Source organism: Anomaloglossus baeobatrachus, chromosome 11 (assembly GCF_048569485.1).
Source record: "Anomaloglossus baeobatrachus isolate aAnoBae1 chromosome 11, aAnoBae1.hap1, whole genome shotgun sequence".
Taxonomy (NCBI): Eukaryota; Metazoa; Chordata; class Amphibia; order Anura; family Aromobatidae; genus Anomaloglossus; species Anomaloglossus baeobatrachus.
The window spans coordinates 154,065,911-154,087,571 of NC_134363.1; the positions used below are offsets into that span (position 1 = coordinate 154,065,911).

At 42.6% G+C, this 21,661-nt stretch overlaps 1 protein-coding gene across 2 annotated transcripts in view; it reads left to right on the forward strand.

Annotated features, from left to right (window-relative positions):
• Positions 1–400: 400 nt before the first annotated feature.
• The window catches only part of SKI (SKI proto-oncogene), a 96,647-nt gene continuing 75,386 nt past the window's right edge, over positions 401–21,661 (forward strand). For both annotated transcript variants that reach the window (XM_075328895.1, XM_075328896.1), the window contains exon 1: positions 401–1,633. In XM_075328895.1, coding sequence (XP_075185010.1) covers positions 722–1,633 — 912 coding nt within the window. In that variant the 5' untranslated portion in view covers positions 401–721. The remainder of the gene's footprint in view (positions 1,634–21,661) is intronic.

A 21,661-nucleotide genomic window follows, 5' to 3' on the forward strand; every position in this document is an offset into this window, starting at 1 on the left:
CTGCTGAACCGTCCCCTCCCCCCTCCCGCCGTCTATTTTTTTCTGCTGCCCGCCCGCATCACTTTTATTTCTTCCCTTGCTCCCACAACCATAATATTTACCTTCCTTTCCACAGACGTTTTTTTTTTCCGTTTTGCAGCAAAAAAAAAAAAAAAAACTTCAGCAGCAGAAGGGAGGGGGAGAGAGAGAGTGAGGGGGGAGAGGTTGTTCCTGGAAGAGCCAGCCTGGGGAGTTGGTCACATTCTTGGCTGGGATTCAATGACTGAGGCAGACACCAACAAACAGAGAGAGAGAAAGGGGGTGGAGAAGGGAGAGGAAAATCGGGGAGGGAGGGGACAGACAGACACGGTCGGGGGGAGGAGGGAGCTGCGGCTGCCGCCTCAGACACAGGGCAGGAGCTCAGCAGTCAGGCAGGGTGCACGCTCGGCAGCGCAGCTCCTGCAACTACTTCCAATGTGAGAACATGAAGACAAAACTCCTCAAACTACATTTTTTGGTTTGACGTTGCCCTTTTTTCACTTTTTTTTTTTCTGGTGGAAAGTTTTTGGGGGGGTCCCACATTTGGATTTTTTTTTTTTATTTTTTGGAGTATTGGTTGTTTGGACACTTGGAGAGTTTGACACTTCTCTGGACATGGAGCTGCTGTGATTCTTCATCTCCCCCCCCCCCTCCTGAAGTTGTTGAAGATTATTTGTTTCTACAGTTTGTTACATTGTATCCAATGATGGAGACTGTGAGCAGGAGCTTCCAGCCTCACCCGGGGCTGCAGAAGACCCTGGAGCAGTTCCACCTGAGCTCCATGAGCTCCTTGGGGGGCCCGGCCGCCTTCTCCGCGCGCTGGGCGCAGGATATGTACCATAAGAAGGACAGTGGGAAGGAGCCGGAGCCGGTCCTGCCGCTGCCGGTGCAGCCTCCGCCGGTAATCCCCGGGGGGCCCCTCTTCATCCCGTCCGATCGCTCCACGGAGAGGTGCGAGACCATCCTGGAAGGGGAAACCATCTCCTGCTTCGTGGTCGGCGGGGAGAAGAGGCTGTGTCTCCCCCAAATCCTCAACTCCGTGCTGAGGGACTTCAGCCTGCAGCAGATCAACTCGGTGTGCGACGAATTGCACGTCTATTGCTCCCGATGCACGGCCGATCAGCTGGAGATCCTGAAAGTCATGGGCATCCTGCCGTTCTCTGCGCCCTCCTGCGGCCTGATCACCAAGACCGACGCCGAGAGGCTGTGCAACGCGCTGCTGTACGGGGGCAGCTACCCGCCGCGCTGCAGCAAGAAGGACGGGGGCAGCCTGGAGCTGGAGGTGACGGAGAAGAGCTTCAGGGTCTACCACGAGTGCTTCGGGAAATGCAAAGGACTGTTCGTCCCCGAGCTGTACGGCAACCCCAGCGCCCCCTGCATCCAGTGCCTGGACTGCCGCCTGCTCTACGCGCCGCACAAGTTCGTGGTGCATTCACACAAGGCGCTGGAAAACCGCACCTGCCACTGGGGCTTCGACTCCGCCAACTGGAGGGCATACATCCTCCTGGCACAGGACTACGCCAGCGACGACGAGCAGACACGGATCGGCCGACTGCTGGACGAGATGAAGGACAAGTTCGACTACAGCAACAAGTACAAGAGGAAAGCGCCCAGGGTGAGTCGGGTCGGGAAAGTTTACAAAAAAAAAATAAAAAATAATTCGTATGATACAATGCATCGGTTAACCCTTTAGAAGGGATGTGGATTGAATTATAATGTAACTGTAATGGATGGGTGAGTGAATATGGGGGGAAAAAGTAATGATACAATGTATCACTTAACCCTTTCTTAGCAGTGTGGATACAGTAATGGATAGTAGTTTATTCCATGTGTACACAACCCTATAAAATGAATACATGGGGGGGGAGGAAGAGTAATGGTACAATGTATAACCCTTTAAGCAGTATGGATGCTACTGAGTTTATTCCATGTGTACACAACCCTATAAAATGAACTGATGGGGGGAGTACATAGTATCACTTAACCATTTCTTAGCAGTGTGGATACAGTAATGGATACTAGAGTTTATTCCATGTGTACACAACCCTATACAATGAACATATTGGGGGGGGAAGTAATGATATAATGTATCACTTAACCCTTTAATACTACTAATTTTATTCCATGTGTACATAACCCTATACACTAAATACATGGCAAAAAAAAGGTAATGATACATTGTATCACTTAACCCTTTCTTAGCAGTGTGGATACAGTAATGGATACTAGTTTATTCCATGTGTACACAACCCTATAAAATGAACATATGGGGGGAAGTAATGGTACAATGTATCACTTAACCCTTTAAGCAGTATGGATACTACTGAATTTATTCCATGTGTACACAACCCTATAAAATAGATGGCAAAGTGTCACTTAACCCTTTATAAGCAGTATGATGGATACTACTGAATTTATTCCATGTGTACACAACCCTATAAAATAGATGGCAAAAAAGTGTCAACCCTTTATAAGCAGTATGGATACTACTGACTTTATTCCATTTGTGATGTGTACATAACCCTATACAATAAATGGCAAAAAAAAGTACTGATACAATGTATCACTTAACCCTTTAAGCAATATGGATACTACTGAGTTTATTCCATGTGTACACAACCCTATAAAATGAATACATGGCAAAAAAAGGTAATGATACCCTTTATGAGCAGTGTGGATACAGTTATAAGGTAACTGTAATGGATAAATCTAGTAATGGTTCATAAGACACAATATATCACTTAATGCTTTTTTTTTTTAAGCAGTGTGGATACAGTTATGGGAACTAGAGAGTATTCGATGTGAACGCAAACCTATAAAATGAGTATACGGCAAAAAAAAGTAAAGTATCAAGTCATAAGAGATAAAGTGTAAACTGATACATTGTAAGCAGTGTAGATACAGTAATGGATACTATAGATAGCCCTGTAAAATGAATATATGGCTAAAATAAAAAGTTATCTAGTATCAGGTCATAATCATAACCCCTTTTTTTTTTTTTTTTTTTTTTTTCCTCCAAGCAATGTCTATACAGTTATAGGGTAACTGTCATGGATGGGTTAATATATGGTAAAAAAACGTATCAGTTTTAAGCAGTGTGAATACAGGTATAAGGTAACTGTAATGGATTCTATGGAGTTTATTCCAAACCTATAAAATCACATCATCCCTAATTTTTATTTAATTTCTGCTCTCCAGGCTCATTCACTGACCACCGTTTGAGGTTAATGTTACAATAACTGTAATGGATGCTACTGTATGGAGTTTATTCCCAAACCTATAAAATCACATCATCCCTCCATATTTTATTATACTTTTATATAATTTGCTAGTTTCTGATTTCCAAGCTCATTTACTGACTGGCGGATTTATACCTTGATTCTGGCAGCTGCAGGGTTAACAATGTACATCACAAACATTCCGTCTGTTAAGTAAATATTTACACTTTCTTTTGGAATATGTTTCTTTTTTATGAATAGGCACAATCTCTAAAATGTAAGACCACCGGCAGCTAAAATAAAAAAACAAGTTTTGATATGTGATGAATCAATAGATCATGTAATCGGCTACTCCTCCCCCGATCAATTTGGATGTCAAGATCCTGGTTATCGACTAATGAAGGAAAATAAAAGTTTGGTATGATAGTGTTTTAGTTTTGGCAGCCAAAGGGTGAATAATCAATATTGCGTATATTTGGGTGAAGTATAGACCTATTGGTTATTGGTCAGCCTTGTTTGAGCAGGGAGGGGTTAATGATTTCTCTATAGAGGGTGATATATAGGGAGCTTTTATGGCTCCAGCCCCCCCATTCTTTTTTTTTTCTTCCTATTTACAACTGATGGGTTAATTACAGTTCAAGTTTGTTTGGGGGCAGCGAAGCAGAAGTTATTGCTGGTCATAAAGGTGTAATTTGCACTTGTCCAGATTGTGGGTGATCAGGGTGACTTCCTCCCATGTTCTGTCCCTGTGTTGTTGTAAGGAGATCTGACCTCCTGGTAACCTAAGTCTTTGCTGTTTGTGTCTTACAACTTTGGAAGGGAGATGATCTGTCACCTATTGGTGCTAGGAAGGTGACCAGGTTGTCGCTGGGCTGCGAGTCAACAAACAGTGGTTCCTTTTTAAGTGGCATTTAGTGTGACCTGATGGCAACCCTGCTTCAAATTCAGTGTGTTGATGTCATTCTGTGATATAAATAATTGGGCAGGATTCTCTGCGGTTAAAGCGATTGATTACAGAGCAGTGGATGGAAAGTCTATGGATGCAGATGTGGTCACTTATATGGCCGGGACAGGTGCAGACAGTCTTCACCTCCCATCCCCCCCCAAGCTAGCGACTGTAGGTGGTGACATGATAGTGGTGCAGACAGACGGCTCTATATACGCCATCCTTCCTCTATCATCTACATGTCAGTTTCCTATTCCGGTAATGCTGTGTAGAATCGCCAGGGCATACAATAAACTGGAGATCTTACTTTATGTACCGCCATATCCTTTTTTTAATGGCCATAATCAATTCTTTCTAGGAATAGGCAGCCTGTTGTATTTTATTGCCCAGCCACTCCTGAAGACACCTGGCACCAGACTGGTGACGGGGCTGCTGCATTGTGTGTAGGTGGTTTTATACATAACTAGGGCAAGCTGAGCGAGGAGGGTCTGCCACCCAGACTGACTGACTGTCCAGACACTGGCGGTTTATTTTAGGCGTCTGGACTCTGCCATATGTGGATGCCAGTGTGCGTAAAGCAAGGCGCTAGCTGGCGTGGGTCCGATTTAGTGGGCAGCACTTAAGGGCCTTGAAAGATGACATTCCGTGCTCCTTCCAAACTTCTAAAAGCTGTCCCATATTTTTTTTTTATCCTGCTTGTGTGTATGTATATATAATATATATATATGTGTGTGTATATATATTAAATTAGTATACATATATAATTTTTTTGTGTATGTATACTATGTGCACATGTAAAAAATACATATGCACACATATATACATACACACATAAAAATAATATATATATATATATTTTTGTGTCTATATATATATATATATATATATATATATATATATATATATATATATATATATATATATATATATATATATATATATATATATATATATATACATACACCTATCTATACACAGGCACACTATAATATATACACACACACACTATAGCCATGTGCTGTGCAAATATATTATACATACACATTCACACATGGCTATAGTGTGTATATATCTATACACACACTAATTTATATATATATATATATATAATTAGTGTGTGTATAGATATATACACACTATAGCCATGTGTGAATGTGTATGTATAATATATTTGCACAGCACATGGCTATAGTGTGTGTGTGTATATATTATAGTGTGCCTGTGTATAGATAAGTGTGTGTGTGTGTGTGTATGTATATGTATGTGTAGTATGTGTATGTATATATATATATATATATATTATATTATATTACTGTGTGTATAGATATATCACACAGATAATTACACACTAGTCTGGCAGTGCGTTTTTTTTTTTTTTTTTTTTAATTCCCTCATTATGACCCAGCTCCTTTAACCCCTTCTGTTCTCTTTCTGAAGAAACCATTGTAATTTGCTGGAAACGCAATTCTTTTCCAAAAAATCTTAACATTTTCGGGGGGGAAACAGGGGGAGGAGGAGTCTCTCCCATTGTGCCATTGAGTAACTGTACAGTTTTTACATCCCAATCCGCTATAGCTATTCATGTCTGGTCGGCATAAAACGCGTGGTGTGACGTTCTCGATCTCTCCTCCCGGCTGATTATTCCTAGCGGATAATAAAAGTTGCATTTACCAAATCTCTACTTGGGAGGCCAATTAAATCACATTATGGCTTAAATTCCCCCCTCCCCTTTTTTATTTCTACCGTCCCCCCCCCCCTTCCCCTCTCTTCTTCCTCACTTATTATCAGTGAATAGACTCCTTCCCAATTTCCCTAGGAGTTTCTTACAACTGTGTGTCAGAGCCATTGTGGCGATGTTAACATTAATGAGGCACATTATCTGTGATAGTTGGAGGTGGATGCGTTTTTAATGGCTTGTCTATCCCCGGCTAATCATGGATTGAGGTTGGAAGCTTTGAATGGTCTTGTCTGAAAGGATGGGCCTTTTTTTTTTTTTTTTTTTTTTTCTGGCTCATAGTAGAAGAGGGGGGGTGTCTGGGGGCTTAACCCATTTATTGCCAGAACCCAATCTGCTCCTATTGATAGCTATTTAGTTAAACTACTATGTTACTTTTTAATATATTTATTCTTTTATGTTTGCATTAATATTTTAATATGCAATTTTGAAAGTTAAGGTATTGTTTGTATTTTTAATGCATTGCATATACCGTCTAGTCACAATGCAGACAATATGTTTCTGACTAAATTGCATAATCCAGCTCCTGACCCCATGAATGGGCCTCCATAATGTAACTTGTCTATTCCACACTTGTCAAACCTGCTTTGCCTGCACTTTTTGCACGCTGCTATCTTGTGAATGCAGGCTCTGCTCGAACAATAGACTGGCTTTCTGTTTGATAGGTCCAATAGATACTTATGTGTATATTCTACACCCCCCCCCATCTCCTCTCATGCTTTACACCCATAGAGGGGCCTACAGATCCCCCTCAGTGTTGCTGTGTATTTGCGCCAGGCATCGTGCTAAGTGGCGCCATCAATTTTTGCTCCATCCGCTTGGGTATCCAATGCGCGTTCTATAGTGTAGACTAAATTAGAGCTCATTATGATACATTTGAGACTGCTTCCAATGGGGGGAGGGGTGCTGGTTCAAATTAACCCTTGGGGCTAACCACACAGCTATGTGTGCCGAAATCTGGGCTGGACTTTTTTGGTGACATTTTGCTGCAGATGTCCAACTTTTTGTGTTGTCGTTTCCCACCAGTTGTAAGCCCACCCCTGATCTTAGGGATAAAGTCTTTATTTCTTTTCCTACCCTGGTGTCACTTTTTTACCATTCTGTTTTATCTCGGTAGATCTAAATCTCTTTTGGCCTTTCTCCACCCCCCACTCCCCCAGGGCATCCCCCTCCCCATTATCCATCCCTTCCTCCTTACTTCTTGTAAATGGCACTAGTTGCTCCTAGCCAGGCACTCCTAAGATGGAAGCACTTTTCCCAGCCCTATGTATTGCTCGCACAGCGCATTTTTTTAATGGCACTTCAGAGCTAATATCGGAAACAAAAGCAGATTGGCTGCAGCTGGCCCCGTGTATAGGAAAGCCACAGAGTAAATGAGGGGAGAAGCGCTGGCTTGTGAACCAGCCTAAGGTAACAATTGGGCGCAAAAAAGGTCGGGTTTGATGGAATCTGACAACTGATATCTGATGTGTGTGTGTGTGTGTGTGTGTGTGTGTGGTCCGATTTGATTGATTTCCAAAAAAATTATATATAATATATATATATATATATATATATATATATATATATATATATATATATATATATATATATATATATATATATATATACATACATACATACATACATACATACATACATACATACATACATACATACATACATACATACATACATACATACATACATACATACATACATACATATCTACCACACACGGTTAGGTTCTGGATGACTGTGGTGGTAGGCTGGAAAAAGAAAGAGTTGGGTGTAAGGTCATCTCCTTGCAGAGCTTAAGGAAAAAAAAAATGTGGCATCCTTTTGTGTGGTGTCTGCTGGAGCGTTAAGAAAGGGCCCTGATACAGCAGACAGGATATCAAGTGTTAGGAAGTCTGGGTTAAGTAGGGCATAGACTACTGAGCCGGGCAGACAGCGGCCTCCTTGAATCATGGGCAAAGTATCTGGCTCAGCCGTTTAGCATTTTTGGCAGTTCACATGGAAATAGTCTTTTTAACTCCTTTTTGGAGTTCCTGGGAAATCTGGGTGCTTATCAATGTGGCCCCAGTTCCGGCCAACTTACAATTTCGTTATCAATGTGGCCCCAGTTCCGGCCACTCTACAATATCCGAATGGCCCCAGTTCCGGCCACTCTACAATATCCGTATGGCCCCAGTTCCGGCCACCCTACAATATCAGTATGGCCCCAGTTCCGGCCACTCTACAATATCAGTATGGCCCCAGTTCCGGCCACTCTACAATATCAGTATGGCCCCAGTTCCGGCCACTCTACAATATCAGTATGGCCCCAGTTCCGGCCACCCTACAATATCAGTATGACCCCAGTTCCGGCCACCCTACAATATCAGTATGACACCAGTTCCGGCCACCCTACAATATCAGTATGGCCCCAGTTCCGGCCACCCTACAATATCAGTATGGCCCCAGTTCCGGCCACCCTACAATATCAGTATGGCCCCAGTTCCGGCCACCCTACAATATCAGTATGGCCCCAGTTCCGGCCACCCTACAATATCTCATTATCAAAGTAGCCCTAGTTCCGGCTACTCTACAATTTCATTATTCCTGTAGCCCCAGTTCCGGCCATCCCACAATTTCATTGTAGCTCCCGTTCCGGCCACCATACACTTTTTATCGCCCAGCGTTTACAGACATGCCTCCCTAGTTGTCATGCTGCATCTCCTTGCTCTGATCTTGCGGTAGAGCTGCTTTGGATAAGTTCAGGATACTAGGAAAGCTGTGTGACCACCACACATACCATGCCTTCCCAGAAGACCTCTGGGAATGTTTTTTTCTTTTTATATGGGTGTGCACCCTAATATATAATAGTTTTTACTTCCCTCCCAAAAAAATCCTTCCTTTAGAATTTTATCATATATTAGTCAACTATAGAAATTTCTCAATGCAGCGGTGTCTAAAAACTGTCGAAAGCCAGACATCCCATTTTTGGGCCGTGGCCGTGATCGGTGGGTGAAATAGACAGGAGGAGGGGTGAGTGGTGAGAACGTTTCCTCAGAAATATGTATGAGCAATGTCCTAATAGCCGCCTCGTGCCGAGTCTGCACATTGTGTAACCCGTTATCACTTATAGGGTCTTTCGGAATTACCACCATACAATAAATCGCTTTAACCCTTTCAGTCCACAAGAGTATCAAAGCAATCTGAGCAGAGATGTAGCCACTATCCAAATATCGATCGGTAGTAATGGGACAATATTGAATATTTAAGATCGGAGGGGAGACTGTTGGGTCTGATTTTGTCAGACGTCGGCGGGAGCTTGACAGGTCGTTGTAATTTTTTTTGTCAGACCTCGTGTTAATCAGATTTATACCGGAAAGCCATATAAAAGTAGCACGCATGCCATTTTCTTTAATTATACAGGCTTGAATATTAAATAAAATGAGTTATATTGAAATCACGCTGATTACGACAGTAGGGATAATTTTTAACAGGCGGCTGAAACCACCAATTACTCTTAATGTGACAGACGGAGGGGAACGTTCTTGCTCGAGAGCGGTGCGGGCGATTTTTGATTATAGGCACTCGTTGATTCGCCAATGGAGTGTTCCTGAGAGCTGGAGGTCTGCGTCCCGACCTTGATTGTCGTCGGCTTTCGTATGCATGTCGGGGCGGATATATATATATATTCCTTCCTAGAAGTCTCTTGTGTACTGATGTATCTTCTATGCCCTGGAACATTTGAGCGGACGTGCTTCGAAGTCCATACAGACGTCATTGAAGAATTTGCATGAGGGGCCTTGAGAGGGAAATATCCGCCGTTCTGTTGGCAGCCTTCTATGAAGGGAAATTCTTCATATTATACTAAATATGTACACCCCCCCCCGCCCCATCCCTTACTTAGTGAAGTCGGAATTCACTATCCCTTGTAAATCGGCAGAAGCTGATTAGGATCTGGATTATTACGCGATATCTCAACTCTCTAGTTCCGAGAAGTTCCAGATCCATTTACATAATTGTGTTATTAATAAATCTATTTTTAAGATTCACATGTATCATTCTTTACAACTTTATACTAGTCTTTTCCATGTAGACCGCCGTCTTCTATGCCGTATAAATGGTTAATGAGGAGAGCACAATAGTTTTAGTGTGGGTTTTTTTTTTTCCCCCCTTCTTTTTCCTCCTTTGGATTTAGCTTATGTCGCCTGCAAAGAATGCCAGCAAAAACAATGCCGCCAACCTCTCCAGTTCTCCATTCACTTCATCACATGCGGACAAGGTGTATTATTTCTGCCTAATCTTGGGGTTTATCTGGCAGATCAATACAAGCATTAAAAAAAAAAATTCTAAATCCCCCTATGAAAACCAAACAAAGATTGGGTAAATATAACTGCCAAGCCTCCCGCACCCATCTTCCCCTCCCCTTGCCCATTCTAAGCCATTCATCCCCCCCATACCTCCACTCTATGCTGTTTACATCAAGCCCTCCCCCACCCCAACTTTTTTTTTTTTTTGTTAAGCCGCCAAACAAAAGACTTGGAGAGTGACTGAAGCAACTTGAATTTCAGGCTGTGGCCGCAGCGGATGATTGATTTAATATTAAACAGGTGTGTGGAATGTGCACTCGTGTCTGGTCATGACCAACTTGACAGACTAAACAGCGCTGTACCAATGTAACCCAAACCCACGTCCCTGCCAAGTGGGCTCCCGGTCCAGTCTCTGGGGCGGAGAGGAGGAGGAGGAGGATCTGGCTGTGACTGTAAACTGAAAAAAAAAAAGTTTGGTCATGAGTGTTCCCCGCATTCCTGGAAAAGGCCATTTGCTTTAGTCAGGAGGGCAAAGTTTAATGTTAAGCAAACGCCATAGTGCCTTATCTCTGCCCAAGCCATTTGCGACGGCGCCTCCCGTGTCAATGGGATCTCATGCAAGTTATCAAACACTTGGGGGTACAAGTCTCACCCTAGGTATATGTCACAGTGGAAGGAAACTGGGGCGGGAGGGTTGAAAAGGACACCTGTGGTTTACTGGTAATTCAATAAGTGTCTGTCAACGAGGAGCTAAAGCAAATAGATTGCGCTTGCCTATAGTATGGGATATAGTTCATAAGATGGCTGAGAGAAAACCGGGTTAATTGCTGCGCTAGAAACCACGCTTCCAAGGGATGTGATAAAATCCTTTCCTTTATTGGCACGAGTCAACGCGTTTCGAAGGCATAACCACCTTCTTCATCAGGACAAGAAAGTACAAGAAAAGAACAGCGTGACTTTTCTTGTACTTTCTTGTCCTGATGAAGAAGGCGGTTATGCCTTCGAAACGCGTTGACTCGTGCCAATAAAGGAAAGGATTTTATCACATCCCTTGGAAGCGTGGTTTCTAGCGCAGCATTTAACCCGGTTTTCTCTCAGCCATCTTATGAACTATATGTCTCCATCGGGGCTGCTGCTGACCACTACCGCATAATCTGCCTATATGCTTGCATAGGAGTTGTGCCTGTCACAACCGTAACAGGTGAGTACCTGTCTTTTCACGTATATCCCCTCATCCACCAGATAAGACCCTATTTGCGCTTTTCTCCTCCACAGTTTTCCACCCTATAGTATGGGATGACTTTGTTCCACAGATTTGGAATTGATTAAAATTTGGCCAAATAATTAAAGGGGGTGTCTGGCCTTTAGGTACAAGACTGAAGTTAGTTTGTGACTAGACACTTGTGGATTCTCTGGGAGTTGACACGATTTGCATACATACGGTCATGTGTCGACTAGACGTGGCGTTCTCGCTCAATACAAGTACATTGAGCAAGGTTGGATACATCTAGTAGGCATGTGGTTGGAAGCATGCAATATCACATACAAGGGCATTGAAGAGCAAGGTTGGATAGGTCTATTATGCATGATTCCGGCCACATGCCATTCACATACAAGTGCATTGAGCAAGGTTGTAGATGTCTAGTTGGCATGTGCCTGGAAGCATGCATATCACATACTTGCGGTCACATGACCTCCAGGTGCCAGTACCATAGAATCCTAACAGCATGCACACTGCGCGCTATGAGTTTTCATAAGTCTGCAGTCAGACTTGTACTCCAAGGGTGGTTTACCCCCCCCCCCCACCACCACCACATTGAGAGACAGCATGCAGTAAAACTCCCACTGTAGTATTGCAGTATTATTCAATAGTATGGATTTGTGATCACGTTCTAGTTCCCGGGCAAGTTTTCCTATATTGAATCCATATAGGCATTCTCGTCTAATCGAGTGCTGGATCTTTATGGTCAATGTTCGGCTGACCACTCTGTGTACAGTCTGGCGGTCTTAACCAGACTAGACTCTGCTTTCAGGAGGTGGGGAGGGGGTTGCATCTTGGCTCTCAACGGTATAAGGATGCGTTTTTTTTTTTTTTTTTTTTTTTTTATGCACCTTTTCAGTTTGTCTTTTTTGATAACCAGGCAAAATAGTCTCCTAAATGGAGCAGATAATTATGGTGCACCAGCCGTAGCACGCTGTAGGTTGCCCTGCTGTAAATGTACCAGCTTCACTGCAGTATTGTAACTTTTTTTTTTTTTTATCTCTCCTTGCTGTTCTGCTGCAGTGCATCGTGGGATTTCCATTTCTGCTGAATGGGCTGCTTGTCTAAGGGGGAGGAAGTAAGTTCCCTGTAGGATAGCGGCAAAGGGGGGGATGTCCTGTTTTATATGCAAAGCAAAGCATTTTAGAAAAAAAAAAATGATGGCAGGAGAGGATCTCCTGGCACAGATCTAATGATATCTTGCACCTAAAAAGCAGTTGCAAGATGCTCTTAGTCCGAGACGGTTCTGCAAGTGTTCTGCCGGTACTTTCCCTTCCTATCTGCTAATGATGCATTGTGTTACGGAGCAGAATTTAACAAATAAAGGGGCATTTAACTTCAGTTTAATAGGATACACTCTTGGCTTGCTTGTATTAACAGTGGATCTACAGGGGTCCTCAAAGAAGCCAGGAGTTAAGAGGTCTTCAGAGCAACTTGATGAAAGGAATTTGGTCAAAAAACCAAGGCTCCTTTTACAAAAGGGTCTGGAAATGTGCCGCTTTTAAATTCCCTTCAATCCCAAACCATTCACAGGACGAGCATTTACCGTGCAACTTTTTGAAGTTGCAAAGACCCTGATTTTTGCATAATTGGGCTGGATTTTTAAGATGTCCTATTTTTCTGTCCCTTTAAATCCTCTGCATTAGAAGGTTATCCCAAAATCTATATCCGTCCTATTTTTTTTATATTTATATATATTTTTTTTAAACTTAGGCCTTTGGTTCAGTTTAGTCGCCAAAACCCTGTTATTGCATAATCGGTCTGGATTTTTAAGTAAGATGTTCATATAATAGAATATATATATATATATATATATATATATATATATATATATATATATATTACAATTATATATATATTTTTTTTTCTTTAATTTGGGCTTTTGATTTGTTCATTTTAGTTGCCGTAACACTTCTTTTTTTTTTTTTGCATAATCAGCCTGGATTTTTAAAATGTCCCATTTTTATGTCCATTTAGATCCTGTGCATGAGGAGCTCATCCCAAATTCTATACCAATCTTCTTTTTTTTTTTCCTTTTTAATTTGGGCTTTTGATTGGTTTATTTTTGGGATTCCCAGTTTTGGTTTTGAAAGTAGCAAAAAAATCCCACACTTTTTTTTTCTCTTTTTCGTAAATGGCCGTCTACCCCATTTTAATTATCAGTTTTAGGCTGAGTGGTATGCAAATATAGTCAATTAAGTGGGAGGTTTTTAATTAGCAGATGTAAGTTCATGTGTGAAGTGCCTCGACTTAATCACTTTTCACAGTTTTGTCGTTAATTTGTGAAGTTTTTGGTGTTTCTCAATGTCTAGGAAAGCTGTGAATTTCCTGTTTTTGTGTGCTTGCAAATTTTTAATTTTTTTTTTTTTTTTTTTTTCCCATCGCGATTGGAATGCATAGCGAGAGAAAGTATACCACAGATGACCGGTAATGGTTAATACTATCTGATGATGGATTGGTACAGATGCATAAATGCGTCTCCTGTGAGAGGGGCGCCAGCGAACTTTTGAGAATGAATCATTGTGCCGGGTTACAATGTCTCCATAGAATTCAAGGTGTTAGCAGACGCAATGAGTGGATGTGTTCTCTGTCCATCCTTGGGGTTGTACGTTTTTTGTTTTTTTTTGTGCTATGTCTAGTGCGAATTCAGAATCATTACCTGCGATTTAATTAGTTTTTGTTCCTGCCGGATGAAAGACCCTTTACATAATACACTGTGAAGCAGGTTTCTCCCCCGTCTGGATTAGCACCATTCAAGAAAATGAGCCTGGTATCTCTAGCCGGCTATTAAGAGGCGCAGCAACAGGCTGGTGTTTAGCGCGTTTTGAAGTTCAAGTGTTCTTTGTCTGGCCACGGAGAGCAGAACCACGAGACAAAACAGTCTTGGGCTTACTTTCTGGAATGCTATTTTGTGCCTTCTTGAGTGTCCCTTGAAAGGCTTAGTGGAGTGGGGCCTTGTAGCTAGATCATGACCTGCCTCGCGAAAGTTCTTATCCCTATGAGAATACCTCTTTTATATAGTGCCAACATATTTTGTGGTATACGTAAAGATAACAGCTCTTATAGAGCATTGACTATAACGTCTACCAACAATGCCACCGAAGAATGGAAAGAGGCCACCATCAACAGACTAGGCGATAACTATTAACAATGCACCATTAAGAGTCTTTAGGTCTATGGCACAGCAACAGTTCGCCATTGCCAATAGAATATTTAGTCCTTGGATTGGAAGTGGTATAATACGTACTTTTGGACTGTGGATGCAACACCCCACACGGAGTTGGTACACATGAGCAATATTCCAAACATCACATGCATTGTACCTATTTTATGCATGAGAACGGTGCGCGTAATGTCCACCCCTGAGAAGCAGGTCATATCTTTGGTGCAGCCGAAGAGGGACCCAAGAGGTAAGGGGGTCTACACCCACATTATGAGGTACTTGACTTTAAAGGGCCCATATACTGTTCTTGAACAGAGTCCCTCTACCGTCTGTGTCCACCAGTGCCGCTTCTGCTCCTATACTATCCACGACGCCGGCAAGTCCACAGAGCTGTATACCAACCATGTCAGATTGGCGGCTGTGACTCGCCCCTTCTGAACCTGGTTTAAAATGATCTCTGTAGTGGTAAGATGTGGGAAATTTTCATTCTTGCAAATATCTTTACCTCCTAGCTTTCGGATACCGATTCAAACTTCCCAAATCCAGTGTCCAGTTCATTGCTCAATTACAGCCGGACCAGCGCAGTATTCCCTTCTGTGCATCCAAACCTCTGCCCGCAGACATACGTCATGTTGTATAAGGCCTCGCACAACGTCATGATATCATGGAGGACCTAGTAAGCAACAGAGGCGCCCAGAGTGCCGAACTGAGCATTTTCGTAATACTGCCACGGAGGATCAGACTGCACGCCGGTGTGGAGTATTCTGAATCTTTTTACTCCTCCCTAGTGGAGACTGACATCTTTGACCACCTTTTAGTGGTGAGCCTTTCCTTCAATCCTTCCCACACAAATGCACACTTTCTCTTGATCAGTGTGCTTGTATTTTTAAACTGGTGAGAAAAATTAACTTCTGTTAAACACTTCCCTGAAGAACCAAACTAACTAGGCATTAAAATTTTAACATGCCCAAGCTTTCCAATCCACATCATCCACCTGGATGCTTCCATACACTTTTAGATAAGAGGTCCCCAATTGTTTTGATCTTGAGAGCCACATCCAGCTCTGAAAGTAGGTCGCGAGACACATCCAGCTTCTGCCTCCCTTACAGTAATCAAAATTTTTAAAACTGGTGAAAAAATAGTCAAAAGCCAAGCAAAGGAAGGTGATGAACCACAATTGACAGATTTCACTCTGACGTTTTGGCCAGGATGGCTTTGTTCAGAGTCGCTGGCATTGGTGATTCAGCGTATTGTAGGCATGAAGTGGCAGGAGGCCCTAAAAGGGCTAGCTGGGTAGATGTGTTCACTGGCACTCTGTTCTACGAAGCCAAGGCACGGGAGTACAAGCAAACACATCTATCCAGCTAACCCTTTTAGGGCCTAATGCAACTTCATCCTACAATACACTTAATCACCAGTAACGGTAACTCTGTGAACAAGGCCATCCTGGCCGTGACACCCAGAGCCCCTGTTACCAATATAACGGCCAAAGCCTTTCCACAAAAATCACACAGATGCCAAGTATAGCATTATATACAATATACCAAGATCCAGGGGGTCCTACCCTACCACCATTCAGATCTCCTCTTCTGTGTGGGACTACACACGTGTCACCTTTTGAGACCTGCTCTTGATAGCTGCTTGCTAGACTTTGTGCTTACTTTCAAGCATGAAGACATCCGCGAGCCACACATCATGGGCCCGCTAGCCACATGTGACTCCGATCCAAGGATGGGCACACCTACTTTAGATAGCCGGCCGCCCCCTCTAAAATCAATGGGTTTTCATTTTTTCTTGGAAAAACTTGACCTTTAGTCTCTGACTGGAGCAGAACCTCCATAATGGAGATGAGCACGACCGCACGCTCTTATCATCCGTGGATGTATAATAACACGTTATGAGGGTGTTTGACTCCTCGTCTCTCCCATTTCCTGTTTACAAGATCGCTGTTCCAACCTCGCTACTGCTCCTTCACATTATGACACTTACATACGTGTAACCGTTCCCAATGTAAACATAAAGTACAAGAACCCAAGGGCTGAGCCATCCAAGCTAAATATATATTTAAGGGCTCTTAGAGTGGCTGTGAATTACCTATTAGCGTCTACAGCCGAGGCATTCATAATAACCGTACTGCGCTCAATGTGCCTCTGGACGGTTCCTCGTAGCGCTGAATTGCGGTAGTTACTATTATGCCACGACTGGGAAACATTTTTGTGGCAGAGGTGAATATATTTGACATTGCTATTGGTTTTTTTAGATATATGCTTTTGTCAGAACGTCTGATCTTTAGGTATATACTTTTACGATTTGCCTGGAATTTCCTCCGGCAAAATCCAATTTTGGAAATATCTTGTTTATGACCTTCTTTCTTCGTTCTGTACCTTCTCTTTTTATATCTTTATGCCTTTTTGGGCGCGTGTGTAGAGGGAGCCCCCACTAGTTCGGTTCACTTTGCAGACAAGGACATTTACCTTTCAGAAACAGGATCTGTTGTCTTTGCCGCGTCTGGGGAACACTTCCTGGACAGACATCAAATTACACCGCTCGGGGTTTTTAATCCAAGTTTTTGTGGCTTTTTTTTTTTTCCTTGGTAACAGACGTGATTTTTTTTATTTCCTTTTTCGTAAATGCCTCAAGTATTAAAGCGTCATTTACATAGGCTGAGGATAAGAAGGTGTTTGTAGACCTGAATGTTCTTTTTATGTGTGTACGGATTCTGAGGTCTTATTCTCACGTCTGAGTATCTCTCATAGGACGGAGATGGTGAATAATTTAACAAGTGCAGGCAGGGTTGTCTAGCGTAGCCACACTGTTAGAAATTCTCTAGTCAGCAGACAGCTAGTCTGGGCAGGCAGTGAGGACACTTAGTCAATATTCCATCATCATCTTGCTGTTAACCGTTGAGGCGCGAGACTGTGGGTGGAATCATGGAGGCCCGAAACACAGCTGTGGATCCCTTCATCTCTGGTGAAATACTTTAGTGTGTAATTGTAGAGCTAAAAAAAAAAGAATGATCTTTTCATGGATCAGTGGGTTTAGCCCAGAATTGGTGTCATCCCAATGATGAGAAATGCAGTCCTCGTCTCCTCGAAAGTTGCAAGTTTTCTCCAAGCTGCAAATCTGGTGCCCATGGTAGACCCACAATCATCAGACTTGGAAAAATTAGTCCCATAGATTTTGGTTTTGTCCTGACGAAGGGGCTGGATTGACTAATAATTCCTTTTCAACTGAATCCATTTGGAGTCCTTTTCGTCCATCGTGGCAGCGCAGACGAACCAGATGTTGTCCTGAGGAAGGGGCTAGATTGCCTTGAAATGCATCGACTAATTTTGGAGTCCTTTTTGGCCATTGAGGCAGTGCAGAAGAACCTCATTTTGTCCTGATCGTCTCATAGATTTTAGCATATATCCATCCTAGAAACAAGTGTGCAGTATAATTGACCACTTCCGTAGCAGAAGAACCACATTTTTGTCCTGAGGAAGTGGCTAGATGGCCTTGAAACGCGAAGACTAATTTTGCAACTGAATCCATGTGGAGACCTTTTCGTCCATCGTGGCAGCGCAGAAGAACCGCATTTTGTCCTGAGGAAGGGGCTAGATTGCCTTGAAATGCATAGACTAAAGGCCCTGTCACACACTATGATAGATCTAACAATATGTCGTCGGGGTCACGGAATTTGTGACGCACATCCGGCATCGTTAGAGATGTAGCGTGTGACACCTCCAAACGACTGTTAATGAGCAAAAATACTCATTTTATCGTTGCTCGTTGACACGTTGTTCATTTTCATAATGTCGGTCCTCCTTCTGTGCTCCGGGTGTTCGTCGTTCCTGAGGCAGCACATATTGCTACGTGTGACACCCCGGGAACGACTAACACAGCTTACCTGGGTCCTGCCGGCAATGAGGAGGGAAGGAGGTGGGTGGGGTGTTTCGGCCGCTCATCTCCGCCCCTCCGCTTCTATTGGGCGGCCGCTGTGTGACGTCACTGTGACGCCGAACGTTCCACCCCCTTCAGGAAGATGATGTTTGCTGCCCACATCGACGTCTTTAGGGAGGTAAGTACGTGTGACGGGGGTTAACATTGTGCGCCACGGGCAAATAAGTGCCCATGATGCACAAACGACGGGGGCGGGTGCGATTTGCTCATGTGATTGCACAATATATCGTAGCGTGTAACGCCGCCTTTATTTGGAGTCCATTTCAGCCATTGAGGCAGTGCAGAAGAACCTCATTTTGTCCTGATCAGCTCATAGATTTTGCCATGTATCCCATCCTATAAAAAAACAGTATAATTGACCACTTCCGTAGAAGTTTATGAAAGAGGCGTCTTGCTGAGCTGCGTCCAGCGCTGTCCTCTATCCGCAGCCTTTTTTCTTTTTGGAGTTTTTTTTTATAAACGTTCTGAAAGGCCACTGACGCCTGGCCTTCTCGCAGGCCTGAATAGATCCCAAACATACTTGCCCTGTTTCAAACTTGTCAGCCGCACACAACCATCACCCTTCTCTTTAACATCCCAGATGGTAAATAACAGCAGGAGATAGAAGGGACAGCATTGTCCCTTTTCTTATGCCTAATTTAAGTCCCTCACTGTCTGTCCATCTCTCTTTTCCAGTTTCTTTTCTTTTGCTCCTGACTCTTTCTCTAAATGATCAAATTAGGCTGTCTATTTGGAAGTTGTGGGAGGGGGTTGGGGGGTGTGTATTGAGTATGTTAAATGAATCTACCACACTCCAGAAGACGTGTATTAAATTTATTGTGGCAATTTTTTAAGTCTTGATTTTTTTTCCGTTGTGCAATGTGTAGTTGTCTATTTTATGCTAAAGTTTGTGTTTTTGTTTGTTTGCAATAATAACTTTTGAGTGTTGTGTATAAAGCTGATCCTATTAAGGACAAAAAGTTCCAAGTCTAATGTTTCGAACTTTGTTTTAACTATTTAAAAAAACAACTAAATATAGAATATTATATTGTGTATCTTTTGAACTTAATTTGCTGAATTGAGACTATTTCTTAACATTTTGAGACTCCTACTTTTTGCTTTTTGTCTTTTTTTTTTTTTTTGTTCATAGTTGGGTCTGGTCACTTTTGTTTTTTAATTTTTTCTCTCCTCCTCTTCTTCCCCCTGTGGTCTGAGGCCCCTTATCGCTGCTGCCCTCCGAATGTCCCCCAGGTATTAGGGGACCCTAGTTGTCATAGCATGTTGGATTTATGGTGGGATTTTCGCTACCCTTCCATGACCCGGAGTGATGCCAAACGCTGGTCACTGCCTTTCTTTCCAGCTTCACGCGATTGAATCCGAGTGCTTGGTGAATTGAAAAATAGAATGGATTAATGAATTCCCCGGGTGCAAGGGTGACCATCCCTTTTGTCTGCTTTTGTTTTACACTGTTGAATATTAATGAAAAGGGGGTGCAAGGCCTGGTTACAAGTCGCTGGTGCTTCAAAAGGTGAAGGGGGAAGGGGCCACTTTTTTTCTCTCTAGTCCTTTTTTTTGTTTTGCAAATATTGGCATTGATGAAAACCTATGTGGCTGTCAGATTTCATTCTTCTCCGTACATGCGATGACCAGAGCAGCTGTGTTGGCTTTTTTTCTATTTCCAGAATAACTAATCTACTTCCCAACCCTCTGTCCTATTTATCCAAACCCAATCTTCTACTATAGGTGCCCTTAATGCATCTGTATAATGGAAGTTGGTTATTTGGATATTTGCATTTTGCATCTACATTTGCTTATTGCATTTAAGGGTTAAGGTAGAAGTGACTTATTGACATTGTAGAGAGACTACAATTATCTGTGTTCAGTTGTCGTATGTGGAAAATTGGTTTATTTCTCAGTTCCTTCCCTTTTGTCAAACTTTTATCTTGCAAAGCTACCGATTTAAGCTTCATTTGGAACTTGGATCTGCCTGCTATGTATGAATAGAATCCACTGTTCTTTTGTTAACGAAGTCCTCCCTTTCCTCCTACTCTTCACTTATGCTCAAGAAGCTCCTGGGGACTTTTCAGCTTGAGGAGGAAGACTTGAGAAACAAGCATATTCCACTTAGCGTGGAACCATCTTCACAAAGACAATGTGGCCTTCTCTAAACTTCTGTCATGCCGAGTGGTTTACCCTCTTTTTAGAGGTTTGGTTATGTCTTGAAACTCTTCATCCTATGGTATCTATAGGTCTATTCTTTATATGAAAGCTACTAGCTCAATATCTTAAGTTTCATCTTGGCTAGGACAACACCAGTTAACACCTTACGTCCGAAAGCAATAGAAAAATTGGTGTTTTCGACTTGGTGGATCGGTTGACTACCTACAAATTTTATATACTAAAGAATCTTCAATGTTGGTTCAAATAGTGTACAGCTCTAAAATGGTTTAAAATTGAAATGAAAGCCTATTTTGAGGTTTAAGCTCGATTCAAGGCATAAAGCCTCTTCGTCAGCTCATGGGGAAACATTCTTATTGAACAGTGTTTTTATGTCTTACCACTTGAGACTAGAGATGAGCGAACCAAAACAGAAAATCTCGGGGTTCATACCGAACACGGACTCTACAAAAAAAATTCAATGCTCGAGTTTGGAGTTCGAGTGGTTAGCATATGCACAGCACCCGATCGAGCATCACTGTGCTCTGTTACGCTTGGTGCTCGGCGCATTGTGAGCCACTTGTAGTGTTTGAATGGCTCGCACTGGGGGTAAAACAAAACCAAACAACTTTATCAGATGTAATGTGCATAAAAAAAACAAAAAAACAACTCTCTCCCTCCCCGGAAGTGCTTGGTTTATGGCCAGCTGCTTGTGGGCGGAGAGCTGAACTGGCCAATCGCCGACTTGCAATGGTGACTTTTTAAAAAAAATATTGTAAAAAAGAACTTTTTCATGAAGTTTGCAGCAAGTTCTGTCACATGGACCCTTGAGTATCTTCTAACTTCTTGGAACTTAAGTTGCTCTTTCTTCAACAGTGTTTTTTGTGCACCTTCTTTGGTTGACAAACGTTGTCTAGAAAAATATTTTAACTGAATTGCTCCATGCGCGGGTGCTCAGC